Consider the following 20651-nt stretch of genomic DNA (forward strand, 5'->3'; position numbering starts at 1 on the left):
ATTAAGGATAACATCTGCACAGGAGAACTGAATTAATGTTGAAAATGAAATGTTAGTGTTTTGCTTTTCCTAACTTCTGGCAGCTCGATTTTTATAACCATAAAGCTCTTTAAAAAGTCTTACAGGGTAACTTAATACATTTAAAAAAAAAACAACTCAAGAAAAAAATCCACCAAAAAAAAAAAAATCAACTCAAGAAAAACTCCACCAAACAGAGCAATTAAACCCAGGGCATAGTCCTCTAAGTGTAACTACAAGCTCCACTAAGCTACTGTATTCTACATCAGCTGTTAGAGGAGAAAAACTGCACCCTCTTATAGGGCTCCTGAACTATTTACACCTAACAAACCCACAAGTGTTTGAGGAGTTCCCTGCTGGTTGTACACCCTTCCCTTCCCTGCTGTCCCCAGTACCCATCATCCTTCAACCTCTAATACTCCTGCTTTGCTCTCTTGCCATGCACCACAGCTGGCTACTGCTCCTGCACATTGCCCAGGGGCTAGCAGGAGGAGAGGGGGTTCCTGAGAGTCCAGGAGAGACACTGCCTGCTCTGGTCCATGCCCCCACCTCTTTGGGGAGAAGCAATTAAAGGGAAAATCCCGTTTTATTCCTACATCCCTGGAGATGCTGCAGCCCAACTAACCACACGGGGAGGGCAGCTGACAAGTGCAGGCAGGGCAGGGGAGCCCTGCTTGGACAGATCATGCGTCCAACAGCCCCCACGGAACACCGGACCGAGCCACGGAATCCCACGGCAGAGTGGGAGCCACGGCAGGCTGCCACAGTGACACCACAGTCTCACCGATTCCCAGCCACTGCCCTGCAGAACTACAGAATCTCAGCAAAATAGGGTGGGAGACTATTTTTTTATTTTTTTTTAAACAGGGATAAAACTGTGCATTTTTAGTAGCCTGATCCTGACAGACAGCTAAGATATTTTAGCTGAACTTCCCGGCTGTGCCAAACATGTGGCATGGAAAACATCAGCTCAAAGATGACAGTGTAATAAAATGATAGAGCATTTCCCCTGTTGCTTATAACAGAAAACATAAGGTGATCCCAACTATAAGCACAGCTACCTGCTCCACTTACAACAGTACACCTGCACAAAAGAAAAAAAAAATTTAAAAAGCTGGTTTTGCAGGCTTTGGTGACAAAGCATGAGGGCATCCCAGGGCGTCTGAGGACACCCATCAGCAAAGTCTTTTTTAGGGAGCTGAACTGGTTCATGAATTTGAATACAAACAACAACTCACTAAACAACACATATTTAGACTAAACTCTTGGCACATTACAACAAAAAAAAAGCTAAAGGATCACCACAGGAAGAATTATGGCCTAGAAAACCTCATCGCTTTCCAAAGTTATCTTAAAGTGAGTCTCTAGGGAAATTTTTACATTGTTTTTACAGCAAGAGTACACAGAAAATCTGTCTTCTCCTATTTTGGCATCTTTGCTGAAACGAGAAGCCAAGTAATTTGTATGTTCACTGAGTGTTCATATAGAATATATACAAATTATTCAGCATCCTTTAGGAGGAGAAAGCAGAAAGGTCAAACTAACAAGAGGCTGGGAAGATGCAAGGAAGCTCTAGCCCTGCTTTATTTTCTAGACTTGCATTAATAATAGGTATTTTACAAAAGACGAGTTTTTAAGTAACATTATTTAATATTCTTAAAAGATGAGAATTTAAATAAACTGCAGTCTAAACAGAACCTTTACATTTCAGAGTTTTTTTCTGAATAGTCAAAGTGCTGACTGCCTGGGCCAGGCTTGGTATGTTCAGTACTGGTGAGCTGTGGACTAAGTTCATTTCACGGAAAATGGCCAGAATGCAACGCAACTGATGCACCAGCTGAGAAAAACATCCAAGCAGACCTACCAAAATCCTTGTGCACTCAACAGCTTGGCCACTTTCCTTCAATTTTATGTCTCTGATTAAAAAAATAAATAAAAAATAAGCTACTAACTTTCACAAACCTGGTCTTAACTAAGAAGAGCAGAAACACCCTTAGACACATCCCATAAATTCGCAACTGTAAGAATACAAATACTACAAAAAACTGTGAGGTCTTCCCAGAATCTCTCTTGCTTACTACCTTCACGTGGCTTGGTTTATTTTCACTTCTGTTGTCAGGACAAGTGTTTGCATTAAATAACTGCGAGTTTTGAGGTAGGAGAGAAGCTGAATCTGGAGGGGCAGGAGGTCAGGGATTCACACCCCGCGCACACAGGAGCATCCTCCTCGCTCGCAGAAAGAAGCTGTCATTCTTCTTGCTAGGAACCAGAAGCACCACACACAGCTGGAGCACAGGGGAAGAGATAAATTTAGGAAGATAAAAGCACACAGGGAATTTAGTTACCTCAGTGTTTATTATAGCAAACTGGAGATATAGGTCAACCCCTCGTCCCGGAGCCCTCGGTGCTTCGAGGCAGAGCAAACGTTGCAAATCGCTCAGACAGCACTAACTATGCAAGTAATCCACAGAGCCCGCCAAGGAACACATGTGTCTCAGGCATAAATCGTCCAATCTATTCCTTTCTGAATTCACATCTGTCATCATGACACCATTCAAAATGACTGAAGGCTGGATTGTATTAACAACCACACATCTTGGATAAATATTTACTGTTCAAACTTTTTTTTTTCAGTTTGAAGAAAAAAATGCAGATAGCGAAATTCCTGGAGCTGCGAAAGGGAAGTCTCTTTTCAGCCACTGATGGAAAGCATGTGATTTTATTTACGAAATCAAATCAGTGTCTCTCCCCTCCTTGGTGAGTCTTCACATTGCACACGGGTGAACTCCCAACATCCTGCGGTGTTGCAATGCCTTCCGAGGGGCTCTTCTGGGGAATTCTGTTGTGCTGGAGTTTGCTCACCTTGGGATACGGGAACAGATCTGGCTATTTGTGCCCCAGGAAGAGAAAATTTTGCTGTGACCCTTGCAGACAACTGGACAAAGCAAATAACTTATTTTCATGAAAAGCTGTCAAGGGTATTATTGGCTTGCTACCCTGCTCCTCATAGTCAACAAAGGGGTCATAGAGAGTGAGCTTCCCAGAGTCACAGAACAGGATGGCGAGAAGGCAACACGAGTGCGGCCCCATCTTGGGTACGCCCAGGAAATAGAATTTTCCCAGATTCTGGATCAAGTCTGTATTTCAGAAAAAGCTGTCAGCAGTCAGCGCTCACCTCTGCAGGTATGTCATTCGAGTATCATAAGCGCAGATTTCTAGGAAATTACATCTGTCCAGGCTGATTTTATCTCGCTTCAGCAACTAGCCACCATACTCTGCTATTTCTTATCAGCACTGCTCGAAAGGCCAAGGAAGCTCCTGTCCACATCTTCCCGGACATCCTGCATGGCAGGGAGCAGTGCTCCCTCCATCAGCAACTTCTCATTCCAGTCCTTCGAGCTCACACTGCTTGAGTAGAACTTTACCAAGATATCCAGTCTTGATTTTAAGACTTCAAGAGCAAATTCATCAAGCCTGTAGGGCAGATGTAGCAAAAATAATTATAATGATATAAATGTGCTGCCTTTTTTGGTTGTTTGCCTAGCTTCAGATATACTTCTTCCTACTAAATTAAAGTCTTCTGAGAAAAAATGTTCCCTTTAGATAGAGACTACAAGTAAATCTCCTCAAAATCTCATGCATAAGCTAAATAAATTGAACTAAAATCTCTTAGACCAAGGGAGGCTTTGCAGACTTCAAATGATTCCTGTAGTTCTTTACTGAAGTGTTAACACGGAACATCTTTATTCCACTAGCACTTGCATGAATAGCCGATACCCTCCGGGCGACGTCTCAGTTTCACTGCTGCTGATGTTCTCTGACTTTCTGCGTGCTGGATTCACAAAGCACTGCTCCAGTATGGAGGAACATCTGCTGCACACGTGGGCAATGCAATATCCCCAGCAGGCATGGGCTGCACCAGTGGTAAAGCCATGTACGTCTGGATGGAGGAGACACTCACATCTCTGCATGTGAGGCCAGGCGGAGATGATGCTGTGTGAGCTCAGCACTTCTCTGTTCATCTGGTCTGCCAGGTGCCCAGCCGCGTACGTATGGGCCAGTGAACATGCACATCTTGGCCAACATGCAACCGCCAGGCAGTAGTCAGGGATCAAAGGGAGGACAGAGCATACAGGGTATTTATGAGGTGGGGGAAATCTGAGAGTATTGTGGTGCAAGAGGGAGCAGGACATAAATCCTAATGAAACTGCCCAATTGCCTGTGTTCTGCTGTTTATGGAATTGTGTGTGTCACTAAGAACAGCATCAGATTTGGAATGAATTTCTTTACATTGCTTCAGATATTCCAAGCCTATCTTTGATCAATGCAGCTAACCAGTACAACCTGAGTTTACATGCACTACGACCTTGAAATGCACCTACCAGGATTTGCATAATATTGATGTCTGAATACTGCCAGTGCTTGCCAAAGAGGGTGAGTGCAACATGAGCACCTTCCCGATGCTTTTTCAAGACAGTAGCACTAGCTCTTCAGTTGGCCCTCACTGTTGGGTTTTCAAAAGAAGAGATGTAGAAAACCTGCCACTCTAACTTCTCTTTTTTGACTTTGTTTGAGTCATGGATGAAGGAAGGAGTGATCAAATATCTAGCAAAGGACAGCAACTGTCAGTTGGATGGCAGCAGACAGCAGAAGATACAGAAGATGACAACTTTAGGAAGAAATTGTCTCAGGATAAAGCAAGACAGTAAGGCAATCGCAGAAAGGAAGCCCTACTAGGGAAATGATTCAGTCTCTTCGGGCGGGTAAATTCTGCTTGGGTCTATTCATTTAAGAATGATGTGAAGGAAAATAAACTAAAGAAGAATAAAAATCTGACCAGAGCTCTCCGATTTTCCATGTCACAGCTAGAAGTACTGAGCCAGAAATGAAGATGATGCTGTCTTGGCAGATGTGGGATAAAGGTTCTTTAAGGGCTAAGGACTTTACTCTAAGGACTATCTTTTAATAGGAAGTATAGTGCAAGGAAAACTGGAGTTAGGCAATAGCAAGCAAAAGCAAGGGACAAAAAAAGGACAAAAACCACACATGGTGTGGGAATGACTGGAAGGGCAGGCACACCAGCTTAATTTTATCTGAATTTTAAGAACAATCTGTCTAAAATTAGGGTAATCAATGATGTTATTCCTACAAATGTAGATACTTCACAAACCTTTGATATCTGGAATTTTTTCATCCAGAAAACTGTGTATGTATGGATATTTTAAATTTTCTTCATCTGTTCCAGAAGCTTAGGCGAATGTGGCTAAAGACCTGCAGATATTGATGACTAACCAGTCCAGGTGGACAAGTTCTATTGTCCAGCGTGCATCTATCTGATAATATTAAATGCTATGTAGGCACACTGCAACGGCATCAGAGCAGTCCTGTCGCCAACTGATGCTTGACAGTGTACTTACAGGTACGCTAAGCGTGCCTGGGTGGGAACAGCTCTCAGCTATGTAGTGACCTGCCTAATCTTATTATGCTGTTGCATGCAGGTATGTATGAAGGGCAAGCTCCAGCCTGCACTTTCCATACCAACAACCTTCCTTTGGGAATCTGGCTAGGACGTGTTCCCCAAGGCCCATGTTGCAAACTGGGTCATTTGTCTACTGAGGTTCCTGTATGGTCCTCACCACAGTGCTACCTGAAAGCTCATTAAAAATCTATACAATACAGAACTAAGGGCTTCTCGCTCTTCTGGTCAGCAAGGGCAAGATTTTACATAGCATACCTATATATTTTCCAGCCTCTCTTCTAACCATGACTGGAAAAAAACTGGCTCACCTTCTCTCATAGGGCAGCAGTGTTCATACTTCTCCCTATGCCTTCTGGAAATGGCTCTGGTCCCCTAGGCCAGTTCCAGAGAAGGATTTATTGTTGTAAGCAAGACTTCTCTGGTTCCCTTGGGCCATTCCCACCAGTGCACTGCACTGGGGGAGCAGGTCCTGACTGTGGGAGCACAACCCCTCAGGCAGTACAGACTAGACTTCTGCACAGCCAGAGAAAGTTCAAAACGGAAAAAAAAGTCAAGGTTGTCCCAAGAATCATCCCAGAAAGACAAACTAACTCCCAGCTACTCTCTGCCAAAGGAGTATGTAATATTCTGCACAGAATGCATCACGCAGACTCTCCCACCTCTTCTTCTCAGTCAGAGACTTGGTAGGAGCCACAAGTCTGCCTCACGTTTTCCCTTTATTAAAAGTCATTTTCTCTACTTCAACATTTAGTAACGGTTTAGCTGCCTTCACCCAGGCACTGAACCATCCTGATGATGCGATAAGGTATTCTCTGCTACCTATTGCTCCTAAAAATCCCCTCACACTCTGTGAGTGGAAACGGCCTTTTGCCCTGCGTGCTAGGACCACAGGAGAATCACCACTGAAAAGGCTTTTGTGCCTCTCCTCCGGTGCAAGCCACATCATGTCCTTTATGCACAGTGGCTGCCTTACTCACCAGCCATGCCTTCCTATATTATACTTCTGAAAGGATTATTTATAAGTGACTATCTAGGGGAAAACTCAGATTTGTGAAAGAAATAGGACAACCCTTAAGCTGACTTCCCAGTTCAAAAGCTTCCTCATATATGATGGAGCAGCAAGTCCAGATTCTGGCCCCTTCCACTGGAGTCCAAGGAGAGCAGGAGGACACCAGGCAACGCCTACCCAGGCTTTGGGTCTAAACAGATGGGCTACAGCTCTGTGTCAGCACAAGATCAGGCACCACAAATCTGTAACCAAGCTTCATAATCATAATGCAGTAAGACAACTAGGGGTGGATTTACAGCTCCACCAAAACCAGATGAAGAGTCTTTCTCACAGTCCTTTCAAAACTGAAAAGACCAACTGTATAGAAAATATATTAAAACAACAGGCCCTTAGGAGGAGGAAAGGGAAAGGCAATATTGCAATCCAGAAACAGACTCTGGAGTGAAACTGCCGTGGCAGCGGCCACTCCATTGGTCAGCAAAGGCAAGTGAGAGCGCTGGAGAATGCAGGTTCTCCCTCCCTAGCCCAGACCCAGAGAAACCACCTGCTCAAGGGCGGGCTCAAGTTCTAAACAAGCTGGAAATACGCGCATGTGGGTGAAGTTTCGCTTGGGGTTGGACAGCAAGAACAGATTCACAGGCTCACTATTTTCCTCCAGCCAACAGGAGGAGCATGGTGGCTCCTCAGTTTTCTTTCAGGGATGCAAAACAAGCCCACAGGCAAGGCTATTTCAGACTCCAAGCATTCCGCAGTGTACTACCAGGCTGTGACATTCACAGTCTGCTCCAGCAAACACATGGCATGACAAGGCCATCAACTAATGGAAGAAGAGAAGCTCTAAACAAAAGCTCAGCAGACAGTGAGGGCTCTGGCAGCAGTCTGGCCTTGGCTCTAGCACAGCTAGGGAGGCTGATCAAGGCACGAAGGTATTGTAACATACATTTTATCAGGAATAGAAGTAATCTGTTGACTTAAAGCAGAAATGTAGTTCCCAAACAAAAGCTTAAAAAAACCTCCAACTCCACTGCTGCCACAGCTGCAAGGTCTCCATAAACAACAGCCACATGCTGGGACAAAGAAGGAGGGGTTATGTCGTGCCCACTGCTGGAGCCTTAATATCTGCTGGAGGATGGCTGCTTTTCAGATGGCACCACTGCAGCGTGCACGTTGTCAGAGGCATGCCCCTGCAAGGGACAGACAGCTGAACTTGGCCTCGCTTGAAGGCAGGTGCTCACTCGCTCCTACGACTTTCACTATCAAAGAGAGCGTCAAGGTGCCGCAGGCACTTAAGGCACAAGTGACTCCTCCTGGCAAAGGCTGCAGAGATTCCTGCTGGAAGCATCCGCAGGCTCATCACTACATGAGAAGGAAGCGTGTGAGCTGCCAATTTCTAGCAAAACCTTTGCCCTCACTTGGCTGCTTTACCACCATGTGCCAGATGTTCAGGGAAGTAAGCCCTAGCAAGCAAGAGAGCTCCTTCTCATTCACTAACAATAAGCAAAAAACCACCTTGGAATGATCCTCAGCACCAGGCTGTGATGGCTCGTTTGCACAGCTGGTGCTTGTAAATTCCTGTTTCAGGAAGCATCTACCCTCAACACAACAGAGAAACTTTCAGCTTTTGACCATCATTTTAATCCTTCTCCAGTGGAATACAGAACGTTCGGGGTTGGAAGGGATCTCTGTGGGTCATCTAGTCCAACCCCCCTGCCGAAGCAGGGTCACCTACAGCAGGCTGCACAGGACCACGTCCAGACGGGTCTTAAATATCTCCAGAGAAGGAGACTCCACAACCTCCCTGGGCAGCCTGTTCCAGTGCTCCGTCACCCTCAGAGTGAAAAAGTTCTTCCTCATGTTCAGGTAGAACTTCCTATGCTTCAGAAGAGTAGCATATGGCCAAAAAACTCCCCCCTGCAATTCCCCTGGTACTTTGGGTATTCAAGAAGAGCTTCTGTCACTGGGAGACCCGGGGTGATGCAGGACAGTACAACAGTCGGAAGCGGCAGGGTGGATCACAAGACATATAGGTAATGTCTCTTGGCAAAAAGAACAGAGCAGGAGAGTGTGGAACTGTGCTGCGTGGCTGTTTATGAGTAATTCACCCCTGGGGACGCACTAGCAGCAGCCGTTTCATCAGAGCAGGGGTGCCTGGGAGTGTCAGCAGGCTCTTGCAGCGATGACTGCAAGTCAGCACTGCCAGACCAGTCACCACAGACGCACGAAGGACTCACATCTGTGACCCTTCTGCAATAATCCCGGGTTCCCGCGACTGCAGGCTGTGGGACTCCAACCCATTTCCTCTGCACTTGTACACTGACATATTAGGTCAGCACGGTGCAATCCTCTCCTCGGCTCAACATGTCACCTTTCTCTATCCCACACTCCTTTTCCTCCATTTACCTGCAACAAGTGCAATTATTTTCTCCTTCAGTTTATTCTAATGCTTGTCAAATGGCTGAAATGAGATTACCAGGGTTTTAGTTGCCCGGATTCACTCATCTTTCCCCTTCCTCTAGGCAGGTCTATACTCTCCAGTGATACAGTACTACCCAAACTTGCTGTCAGACTCACAATTTTGAGTGCCAGCTCACCCAGACCTCTGTGATGGAGATGACCTTCGTTCTGCTGCTAATGCAGTATGAATATTTAGCCAAACCTGTCCTTTTTCTACAGGAATCTTTTCTCTCAAGTTTTCATTTGCTTCTAGGCTTCTAGATATTTCTGGTTTAGCGTGAAATAAAAGCAGCTGAGCTTTCAGTTCTTCTTTGGTCCATATTCCAGTGCTCCTCTTCCTGTGTATAGTGTCTCCCAGGGCACGGAGGCATCATGCAGATCTCCAGAAGGCTGTTGCACCAGACTGTATGTGACACATCAAATCCTCTGCCTCATCGTTCTGCTGCTCCTGTGCATCACACTGATTCTTTTTCCTTATAACATCTCCTGAAAATCCTCCTCTCTACAAAGTACTTATCCCTTCCGCAGTATGCAAGTGCTGCCAAAACACTAACATAACACAGAGCAAATCCCTCTCAGCTGCAGGGAGAATAAGCTCATCTGACCACTGACCCCAGCAATAAATAGCCATTCACCTTTCATTTACTCTTTCTCTGATGAACTCCCTTTGATTTCACTTACTCAAGAGAGGGCTAAGCAAGGCTCCTAGTAATCGACCCAGAATCTCTGGTGAAGCAGGTCGAAGCATCTCCAGATCTGGTGTTTGTAGGAATTCAGAAAGTCTCACACCCCACCTGTGATGCTACCATGGACACATGCAGTTGCCATCAACAGTCAGGGGCAAAGGAAACATTAGAGGGTAGAGTTCGTCCCATTTTTTTGAGGAATGTGTCCACTTCCACAGCAGTCATGTTCCTTAGCAAGATGCTTCCATTTCCCTTATCTCCATCCTGAGGTCAGACTCCTGACAGTAACCACTGTTTTGCAGTGGGGATGAAGTCTTGCAGAGAGACAGGCCTAATCTCAGATAAGTTTGCTGATGACACAAAACTGGGAGGAGCGGCAGATACACCGGAAAGCTGTGCTGCCATTCAGTGAGACCTGGACAGGCTGGAGAGTTGGGCAGAGAGGAACCTGATGAAATTCAACAAGGGCAAGTGCAGGGTCCTGCACCTGGGGAGGAACAACCCCATGCACCAGTACAGGCTGGGGTGGACCTGCTGGAGAGCAGCTCTGTGGAGAGGGACCTGGGTGTCCTGGTGGACGACAGGTTGACCATGAGCCAGCAGCATGTCGTTGTTGCCAAGAAGGCCAATGGTCTCCCGGGGTGCATTACGAAGTTTGGCCAGCAGGTCGAGGGAGGTTCTCCTCCCCCTCTACACTGCCCTAGTGAGGCCCCATCTGGAGTACTCTGTCCAGTTCTGGTCTCTCCAGTTCAAGAAAGATGAGGAGCTACTGGAGAGAGTCCAGTGGAGGGCTACAAATTACATTAGGGGACTGGAGCATCTGTTCTACGAGGAAAGGCTGAGGACGCTGGGCTTGTTTAGCCTGAAGAAAAGGCTGAGAGGGGACCTTATAAATGCCTATAAATATCTTCAGGGTGGGTGTCAGGAGGATGGGGCCAGACTCTTTTCAGTGATGCCCAGTGACAGGACAAGAGGCAATGGGCACAAACTGCAGCATAGGAAGTTCCAGCTGAACACCAGGAAGAACTTCTTCACTCTGAGGGTGATGGAGCACTGGAACAGGCTGCCCAGAGAGGCTGTGGAGTCTCCTTCTCTGGAGATATTCAAAACCCACCTGGACGAGGTCTTGTGCAGCCTGCTCTAGGTGAACCTACTTTGGCAGGAGGGTTGGACTAGATGCTCTGCAGAGGTTTCTTCCAACCCCTACCGTTCCATGATTTTGTGATAAGGAATAAGCACGAGTGGCATACAGAGCTCCTAAGTAAAGCAAGTGCCTCTACATGAATCCAGGAAAGGAAGAAACTCCCTTTTCTCTGGAAAATCAGCTGAGAGAGAAACACAAACTCTCCACAGACAGCACTGGGCAGGCATGTGTCATTTTGAACTTACTACACACTGATAAAAATACTAACACTCCCTACCAGAACAAACAGACACCTACGCCTTATTCCCAAAGCCCTGTTATTTCTCCACCGGGTCACTTCTTCTAGCTAATAGACAGCACTTTTTGCATCAGTCTCCACTAGAGAAGCAGCTGCGTTAGCCACCTGCTTGCAGATAAAGCCAGCGACAGCGAGCTCTCAGCCTCAGATAGAGACACAGCAGACTAGAGGGGACAAGACAGATGTTTTCCAGTCACCTGGACCGCACCCTAAAGTATTCAATGAACTGGCTCAGCAGCCTCAAAACCAGCAACAATTCTCTTTGGGAACTTGTGTAGAACAGGTAGGGTGTCAAAGGACAGAAAAAAGTACAAACGTAGTGCCTAGCCTTAAGAAGGCAAAAAAGGGAAAAGAGCTGACCTATGATTTCAGTTCTCAGAATAACACGATTGATTATTTGTAAGCACTTGAAAAAAAAAAACAAATACGAGTAGCAACCCAAGTGGATTTGTCAAGGGCAAATCACTACTGAAAAAATAACTGTATTTCTTTTTACGAGAAAAAAAGTATCATAGGGGAGAAGCAAGACAGGAACTGGAATTCAGCAAGGCTTCTGACACATCACTTTCACAAACATGCCAAAAAATGTTATTAATGATACTACTGTAACACAAGTTCAGAAGTGGCCAAAAAACTCCCCAGGAGTTCTCAGTGGTCTCACTGTAGAAATGGAAGGACGTTATTACTTCGGGGTCTGCCTAGGAACCAACTTTGTTTAGTGTGTTCATTATCAACCTGGATGATGGAGTAAAAAGTATGTTTATTAAATTGCAGAGCACATGAATCCGGAAAGAATGGCAGGTATGTTGGAAAGCTCTGCCAAAGGCACTTGGCAAATTGGAGAAGCGTTCTGGAAGAAAGAATCGGTAGGGACCAGTGCCCGGTGCTGCTCTTTGGCAGGAAGAGCCAACGGCACCAGCCCAGGGTGTGGAGCTGGGGAGGCAGCTGCTCTTCAGTTCTTCCTGACACCTGGAGTCTCAAGGAACTGGACACTCACCTTCAGACCCATGCCACTGTGGAAAAGGCTGGCAAAGCAGTGGATACATAAAAAAGGAGAACTGGGAGGCTAGTGAAGTGGCTGTTCACTACTCTCTATTTGTTGTACTCTGTACATTCTTGCGCACTGCTCTTCAAGAAAAAGATGAATCAACTGCAAGCATTCAAAAGAGCAACAAGAATTAAGAGATCTGGAAAACATCCCCTATAAGAACTGAAAAAAACCTGAGTGTTTACTCCAAAGAAATGAAGGATAAGAAGCCAACCACAAGAGCACTGAAGTAACATGCAACGCAAGAAGCTCAAGTTCTTTCTGCTCTCTGCCAAGCTGGGCACTGAAGCACTCAGTCAAGATTACCGCAATCACTCTCCCCAGTCTTCTAGCCAGTTGTACCAAACTATTCGCTTTATCCTTCCAGGAGCAGGCGATACCACATTAGAATCAAGTGATGACCACATGACTGCAAACATCAGGCGGAAATTTAATTTGTTTTGAAGTAAACCAGTCCACCCTTTGAACTTCAAGCGAAACACCAGGAGTCCTTAGAACTGCCTTCAGGTTTCAGGGCACTGACACTGCCAGGGCTTTCCCTTACCCAGAATGAAGATCAAGAGCATGACACAAACCGAAGAAAATTACTTCTGACTCAATTATTCATCTTACGAAAGCACACTTGTGCTTGCCCACAGGCTGACGGATAACTTCGTCCATCTGGTACCAGGAAAATAATTGCAAGTTGGTGCCAGTACGAGACAAGAGCAAGGTATGAGCCCTTAAGGCCATCTTTGTAACAACCGTATACAATTATATTCCCAGAATGTTTCGTTCTGTGTATGGTGAGCTGCCAGCCTCTTCTCTTTGCCTCCAAGCACATGATATAACTTCCCATCCTCTGAACATTAATCCATTTACCTGGTTATTTGTTGAAAAATCATTAAAGAACATCTGAAAGCCAAGATACAAGATTTTTAAAACAAGAACTACACCAAAATAGAGACCATTTATTCTGGACTACATGACAACAGATAAAGATGAGCCGATAAAGATGAGCCATCCCCTGAATGAGACATCAGCGATCACAACCTGATTCCCCTTAGGATGGGCCAATTACAGAGAACAACCCTGAGTACTAACAGGTCTATGGTACTTCAGAGGGCACTAATGCAACCGACTGGGACAAAATACTTACATGGGGAAAGCAGTGGATTCACCATTTCAACATTTTTAGATTAGACTTGATACTGTTCTTCTGGATGATACTTCAGCCAAACACAAATCACAGTACAGCAATAACAGAGCAAAATATAATGGCTTGTGCTACTCAAGAGGTCGTATTACGTCTGTGGATTGTAGCCTTTTCAACAAGTTGTGCTGCTGCTGTCTCCTCCTCCCCTCCTGTGCCATCCCATCCTTCTCCCCAAACTCCCATTTCCTTCCTCTGCTCTTGAATCCTAAGAGTTCACAAAAATCCATGCAAAAGTTGATCCTTTTACATACTTTTTAAAATAAATAAAAATGAAATTAATTGTTCATACCACACACTAACATAATCTTGAATAGAAAGCCTCATCTGCGATGCAAGGTCAGGTTACAGAGAGATCTCTTTGTAAAGCATATTTAATTAAAGCCAAAGTAAGCCTTCACTTAGATGCAGCAGGACACACAGAGGAACTCTCTTCAGACCAAAACGTGGCAAATATGACTGTGGTATCACGTCTGCCCACTGTTTCTAATTAGATGACCTTCTTGATGCCAGCTGACAGTGTTCTTACCACTTTCTCCTTGTAAACAATGTATTTCAGCCACTTGAAATCCTGCCATTTGAATCCTGCCAGAACAAACAGGGAATCCTTCTCATACTGCTCCATTTTCTGGATTGCACCTTCAGGATATGTGATCCGGAGAGTTGTCTTGCCACCCACATCTTTTTCAAAGCCCTTCACTGGAGCCGAGTTCAGCCTGCAGAGCAACCAGAGAAGACACCGTCATGGTTTCCCACTTACACTGCTGCATGCTGATCGTACAGCAATCACTGCAGCTGTTACAGCAGCAAACGTTACCTCTTGCAGCTCTTAATCACAAACATTTATGAAGCTTTATACTAAGTGACAACAGTTTAATTAGAAGCTATTTAAATTATTTCATTGAATATGATGCAGATGGCTTCTGTGATTTAAATTGGGTTGGAAGCTTTGGAAAAGCAAACTGAAAAACATTGACTTTGCAAATTTAGAGTTACAGGCTAAGCATTAATATTTTAACACCCCATTGCTCCTGGGATATCTTACTGGGATTCTGCAAGACTGTGCTAAAACAGAGGATGCAGCTCCACAGCAGTTTAAGCAAACTGAAACTCGTCTCACGCTCCAACCCCAGTCCAGAGCTTACACTGCTCATCTTACCTGCAGCGAGATTGTTTAGGGAACCAAGCCAGCTAATAATTTTCAAAACAGCGAAATGAACAATCTCCAGCTGGTTTACTTCCCCAAACTGGCCCATCCAGCAGGCGAGCTGCCCTGCAATGCCAGCTCAGAGGAAGAGCTTGGGCTGCGCAGCTGGGGTGAAGCTCAGCCCCACCGCGGTCTCACTGACTTGGAAGAGTTTCTGCTGTGGAAGTGCATCCCACTCTGAAAACAAGCAGAGACACAGCTTTGCTCCTGGGCTTGCTGATTTCTAAGGGAATGCTATGTGTTTAGCTGTGCTTTTGTTAAAAAACCGCTAAGGGACAAAGTTTTTTCCCTTCAAAAAACAAGTTGCTACGGCCTTAACAGCAATTATGACTTTAATGACATTAAAGTTATTCAGAACTTCTATTCAAAACTAGAAACCCAAAAATGAGGAACTTTCAAGTAACTTGGAATACAACTCTCGCTGACATCAAACAGCAGCCCCTGATGGAACAGCATTGCCTGCTTGAATTATTGCAGCCTTCTTGACTTCGGGTAGTTCAATATACTGGAAAGTGCCTATGAACAGCAAATTTTGCTGTGTAGGAATGTTAATGAGGATCTGGATTTGTCTTTTTCAGCCCGGGTAAGCATTTTAGGTGGGAAACATTTAGTATGAGAAAATCCCTGTATACAACCTGAAATTCTATTCAGAGTTAAGGAGAATAAATTCCTATGTATTTTTAGTAAAAATACTTACTTTATCTTTAGGAATAAAATATTAAAGTGAAGACAACTTAAGAATTGGTGCCACCACAATTTATACAGGAGAGGAAGCCTTTTTTTCGTGGTTTATAAACTCTCACTTTGTACCCTGACTTCGAGGTATCTAGACCTGACTGACTGCAAAAGCAAGTGCTCCCAGCCAGCCTGATCCCTTGCTTTTTCCTCTGTCACTGACAGCGCGTGCACACATCGCTCACTATTGCTGTGGGCATTTAAACTTCAAGGCGTTGTGTCTCTTTGGGGTAGATGATACAGCAAAAGCATGTGGCTCTAAAGCTAACAGAGAAATACAATGAAGTACTACGTAAAGAAAGCTAGTTATATAGATTTTCATCTGTATGAAAGTTTTGAACTTCCATATAGATGAAAATCTATATAACGTCTTGAAGTTGAGGGGAAGGTTAGTGTCTGCTGTTGTTTCAAATGTCAATGTGTAGCTCTTTGACAAGCTTTTCCCCACCTCCAGATGCTGGGTTCGCTGTTTTGCTGCTTACCTTGTTAAAGCTCCCCAAACTTGGGACCCCTACTTTGTATCTAGACAGGAAACAAAACAAACCATTTCCCCAAGTAAAATGAACTCAGGTCTCCAGCAAAGGGCAGAGTGTGAGCTGCTGACGGAGGCGCAGCGATGGAGCCCGGCTAAGGAGCCAGCACTGTCAGCCCCGCGGTCAGTGCCCCAGGGGCTGTGCAGGCAGCGGAGCAGGGAGAGTTCTGGCAGCCGCGACCTGTGTTCACAAAGGTGCACACCACACAGTCTGAACCCTTTCTCAGGCAGGACACACTGGTGGTTATAAACACAGCTAAATCTTCGAAAACCTGAGTGACGATGCCAGGCCTCCTCGTACTGCCCATGGACAGGCACTTTTCTCCATAAGAAGTTTCAGAGTGTTATTCTGTTTCTGTATCCACGGACAACATAGGGAGCTTAGAGATGCTAACTCCCAACTAGGCACCATGAAGACCCTCCCAGATTTCACGAAAGTATCATAATTAGGTGAATCCCTATCTCATTCTGACCAGAATTTCAGATACGCACTTGTTTGTCCCCTGTCTGCAATCTGTTCTACGGAGGCAATTCAGAGCACTGATGACTGACTGCTGCAACAAGCTCCTGCCAGGTAAACAGTGTGACAGCTGGGAATAACATCTGCACTGAAATCTGATAATATCCAGTTAAAGAAAAACAGTAACTAACTCACTCCAAGCTGTTTCAGAACTGTCAAAATTGATCTGACTCTCGTCACCACAAGATCAAAATTTCTTGCAATTAGCGATCCTCACATAACACATGATGCATCAAAAAACTCCACATACTGCTGGATCACTCCCTTGCCCACAAATGTACCACAATTTTTCCCTTAAAAATCACCTCTTAGGTCCCAAATTGGATCCTTTAAAGAAGCTTTGCAATCCACGAAAAAGGATGCTATAAGACAAGGGACTTCTCCAGTTTCCATAGGAGTAAAGGAAGCAGTTGCATCCATTTAAGAAGTCTGCTCTCACCTCCTCAGTTCCACCTCCAGGCATCTGGCTTCATTTAACCTTTACAGTTGACTTTTCTCTCCTTTATCCATCCCACAAACAGCACAGGTGCTTAGCTGCCCTCTTATCCTTTCGGCTTGCAAACTGACTTAGATTTACTGATGTGGAGAGAAAAGGTTGAACTTTTCATTTGGAAATTAAATAGTGAACTTTCTGATGTAAATCTTAGTGGGTGGCTTAGTCCAGATGGATTGAAACTGTTCTCTTGCTACTTTTTGAACAGTCTGAGTCCAAGAAGAGGCTATAGCTGAATTTTAATTCAGGTCAAATAACTGCAAGTCGCCAGACTGTGATGAGTAGTAAGAGCTCTGCGCTAGCAACTGATAGTGGGATGAACTAGGAGAAGGTCTGTAAAAATTTCATCCTGTTCTGAAGTTATCCCTGTGTCCAGAGCACTGCCAGAGAAGCAGGGAACCATTCACAGGAATAAAGGACTGAAAGGGATCTTCTGGGTCTTTTTGTCCAGAGTTAGAGGGTATTTATTACTCTATGTATGTTCTATTCTTTCCTCCTGTGCCCATTACTGGTGTATGGAAGAGCAAGGAGACCATGCTAAATGACACTTTCTCCATGCCTTAAATTCTTTTACTAATCCTTTTCTTGCTTCCAACTTAGCTAAGAATTTGCTATTTGCCATCATGTCTCATGGTTGACTAAAGTTCAGAGGGATGATATCAGTTACATTCCCTTTAATAGGAAATCAGTTATCTTACTAAGGAAAAAACAAATACCATCTTAGACTACATGAAACCAGTTTTTATAAACTTACACTGCGGTTTATCCCACTTTCCTATTTACCATCATATTATTTTGTTACTCATGATTCAGAATCTGCTATAAGGCTCTGCATTTTTTTCAAGTCAGACTAATGGGTTTGTAGCTCCCTAGAGCACATCCCCCCTCCCTCCTACACACACTCTCCCCCTCACTCTCCATTAGTACAGGTATTATGTTTGTTAATCTCCAGTCACCCGGAACACCTCCCTGACTTGACAGATTTATTACTAGGAGTTATGACTAGACCTGTGATTTCACATATCAGCACGTTTTTCAAGCATTGTGAGATGGCGATGATCCAGGTCCTCAGCAAAAGCAGGAAGTCCTAACTTTGACTGTGGTTGTTTCCACTCCTGCACCACTCAGCTTCTGCCTCCTTATTCAACATCATCATCCACAGAGAAACAGAGGCAACGTATTCAGAACTTCTAGGGTGCACCTACAGGTGTTTAATCATTAGTGGGTCCTCACTCACGGAGGCTTACTGCTTCCTAAGACCCTATACCGCATTGTTCTTAGCTCTTCCCATCCACAAAGTGTGGGTCCTGGGGAATGCTACACACGTATGACCAACAACACTCCTCTGAGGTACCTAGGGGATGTATTCGGGAGCAGATCTAACAGTACATTTGACTGCTTCACCACCTAAGGGCATCACAAAAAGAGCTATAAAGAGAAGGTTCAAGTGGGGTCATAGGAGAGAGCCCATTCCAAATCAGCTGTGGAAAACTGAATGCTTGAGGAGCACCTTTACCCTTTGATGTCACCCCATTTATAACAAACATTGCTCTTGTTTTTTTCCCCTCCATGCTAGTTAATGCTTCAATAGTATGGATATTGTCACTAGTGTAGCTTTAACCTTTGCCTGCATAGCATGTGAACCAATACAGAAACCAAACATATGACAACACAACCGTGATGCCAAAGACTTACCTGACAACAACATCATAGTCATCAATTTTTAACCCCAATGACTTATTTGCAAGTACTCCACCATTTCCCACAATAATACATCGCCGGCAGCCAAGACTGTGGAAGAAACAGAGGCAAGTGGTGATTTTTGTAACACGACTTCAAACACACAGAGCTGCATATATTTAGTTTGCACCCATCTGAGAACTACAGGACACTTATTGGAACATTAAGAATTAAGGAGAGGACAGAGCTACACTTGATCCCCAGCTCACCCCATCACGCCAAGACATTACATGTGATAAACTGCTTTCAACACCTCAGACCACGTGTGGCCTAATGAGATGAGCTGTCAGGACAAGCAGCTCCTCTCCCCCCACACCCCTGGTATGATGGGCTTGAATCAAACCCATCTGTTTACTTAAACCTTCTCATTATTCATTTAGCACTGAAATAACAATAAACCAAAGGCTTAGTGAGGAAGTCTTCTCTCCAAGCGATTTTCTGAGTGCGGGCAGATCTTACTAGGTTATCTGGGGTGTGCTCACCTTGCTGAATGCAAAATTTCTGCAGTTATCATGAGACTTCAAGAGACAGAAGGCCACTAAATGGATAGAAATAGCCCCCCCCCCCTCGTCGTCCAGTAGAAAATGTCTATGGAGACACAATGGGTGAGGAAGGGGAAGGAAAATAACCTTAATAAAGAAACAGGAAAGAGAAGGAAGAGAACAGTTTCTCATGGAACCACGAGTCACGAGAACTCTCTACATCAGATGTTAAAAAGTGATTTCGTTTTGAAGACAGAGAGAGGACTTCTTTCCAGTCATCTAATCCCAAACGCAGCTGGCTCTTCTGGCAATGTGCCTCCATCTCTGGTACTTCACTGAAGGAATACGTGTCTGCAGAGCCTTTTTCGGAAAGGGTCCAAGGCAATCAGTTGTTTGGAGCAGATCTCTGGGCCAGGCGGCCTTCCTAATCCCAGGCACAGTCGACTGGTCTCTTCTAGGCCGTCCTCGCTGAGATCAGTCTAAAGAGCCAGCATGAGGAAAGCTTTACTTATGTGGGGTCCATCTTTACAGAGCAGGGCTGGAGCGCACTTACAGACTCAGCTAAGCAACTGAAGGTTATCCTGCTGACAGAGCCACTGGCTGGAGATACGTGCAGAATCAAGAGCACCAAGAAATACTCGCAAACAGCTTCCCCAGCCCAGATAAAGTTTCACGGCAGATCCCAGCCTTTCCAAAAGAAAACATCTCCTCAAGAAGACAGACATATTAGCCCAGTGCTTGTATCCCTAATGGCCGAAGAAGTGTGGATGTTTATGATAATCAAATCCCAACAGATAAAGAACTTTATAGACAAAGACACAAAAGAAAATATAGTTCTGGCAACAAGGAGAAAACAGAGGCAAGATCTGGTTCAGGCAGTATATTTTGTCATGGAGGGAAGGGAAAGAGTCAGCCCTGAGTACAACCAACCGAGTGACAAAGATGGCAACAGCTTTGTCAAAACCTTTAAGGAAAAGGTGAGGCAGGAGGGAGAAAAGACATAGTTCAGTTCTGGCCAAGTGAAATTTCAGATGAAAATACACTCTCTTGATGATTACTATAACAAAGTTTGACCTCCTAAACAACTGACTGCTGAGTGAAATACTGTAATGTCTCTACCTAGTTTTCTCTGAGCCATGACTTTTCTTAATTTTACGTTTTGAAGAAGAATATCATGCTGAAATCCAAAGGCTACAAGCTATAGACACTCCCTTCTATCCCTTTCCCACTTACTATTACGATGCTAGCTCTTACCAATTTTGAATACAGATGTGTTTGTTTCAGTCTCAAACCACTTAATCACATTCTTCCCTTTTCTGCTAAATTAAAGCACCATCTACTGTCAGCAGTCCCTGCCAGATCTGCATGTGATCCACTCACTGACAAACCACTGTGTGTAAACATCTGCCTTTAGGTGGATAATCAGTCACGGGCCAGACTGGTGAGCATAAGCCGCTACACATGAGATAAAGGAACCAGTTCCACCAGCCAAAGCTGCTCCAGCAGCCTCTCTTCACAGCCCTGTTCCCACACAGTACTTGTAGACTGATCAAAACCCATTCTTAATTTTCTCTTGACCATACAAACCGGAGTGAGCTCATCACACCTCTTATG

The 20651-nt window shown here is 44.8% G+C and overlaps 1 protein-coding gene across 8 annotated transcripts in view; it reads right to left on the reverse strand.

Annotated features, from left to right (window-relative positions):
• Window positions 1–20651, reverse strand: part of ST3GAL3 (ST3 beta-galactoside alpha-2,3-sialyltransferase 3) — a 194609-nt gene that overhangs the window by 35916 nt on the left and 138042 nt on the right. For all 8 annotated transcript variants that reach the window (XM_075424678.1, XM_075424674.1, XM_075424671.1 and 5 more), the window contains 2 exons: window positions 18511–18606; window positions 13858–14044 (listed from right to left, as the gene is read on the reverse strand). In XM_075424678.1, the coding sequence (XP_075280793.1) occupies window positions 13858–14044; window positions 18511–18606 (283 nt within the window). The remainder of the gene's footprint in view (window positions 1–13857; window positions 14045–18510; window positions 18607–20651) is intronic.

This window comes from Opisthocomus hoazin, chromosome 6 (assembly GCF_030867145.1).
Source record: "Opisthocomus hoazin isolate bOpiHoa1 chromosome 6, bOpiHoa1.hap1, whole genome shotgun sequence".
Lineage (NCBI taxonomy): Eukaryota > Metazoa > Chordata > Aves > Opisthocomiformes > Opisthocomidae > Opisthocomus > Opisthocomus hoazin.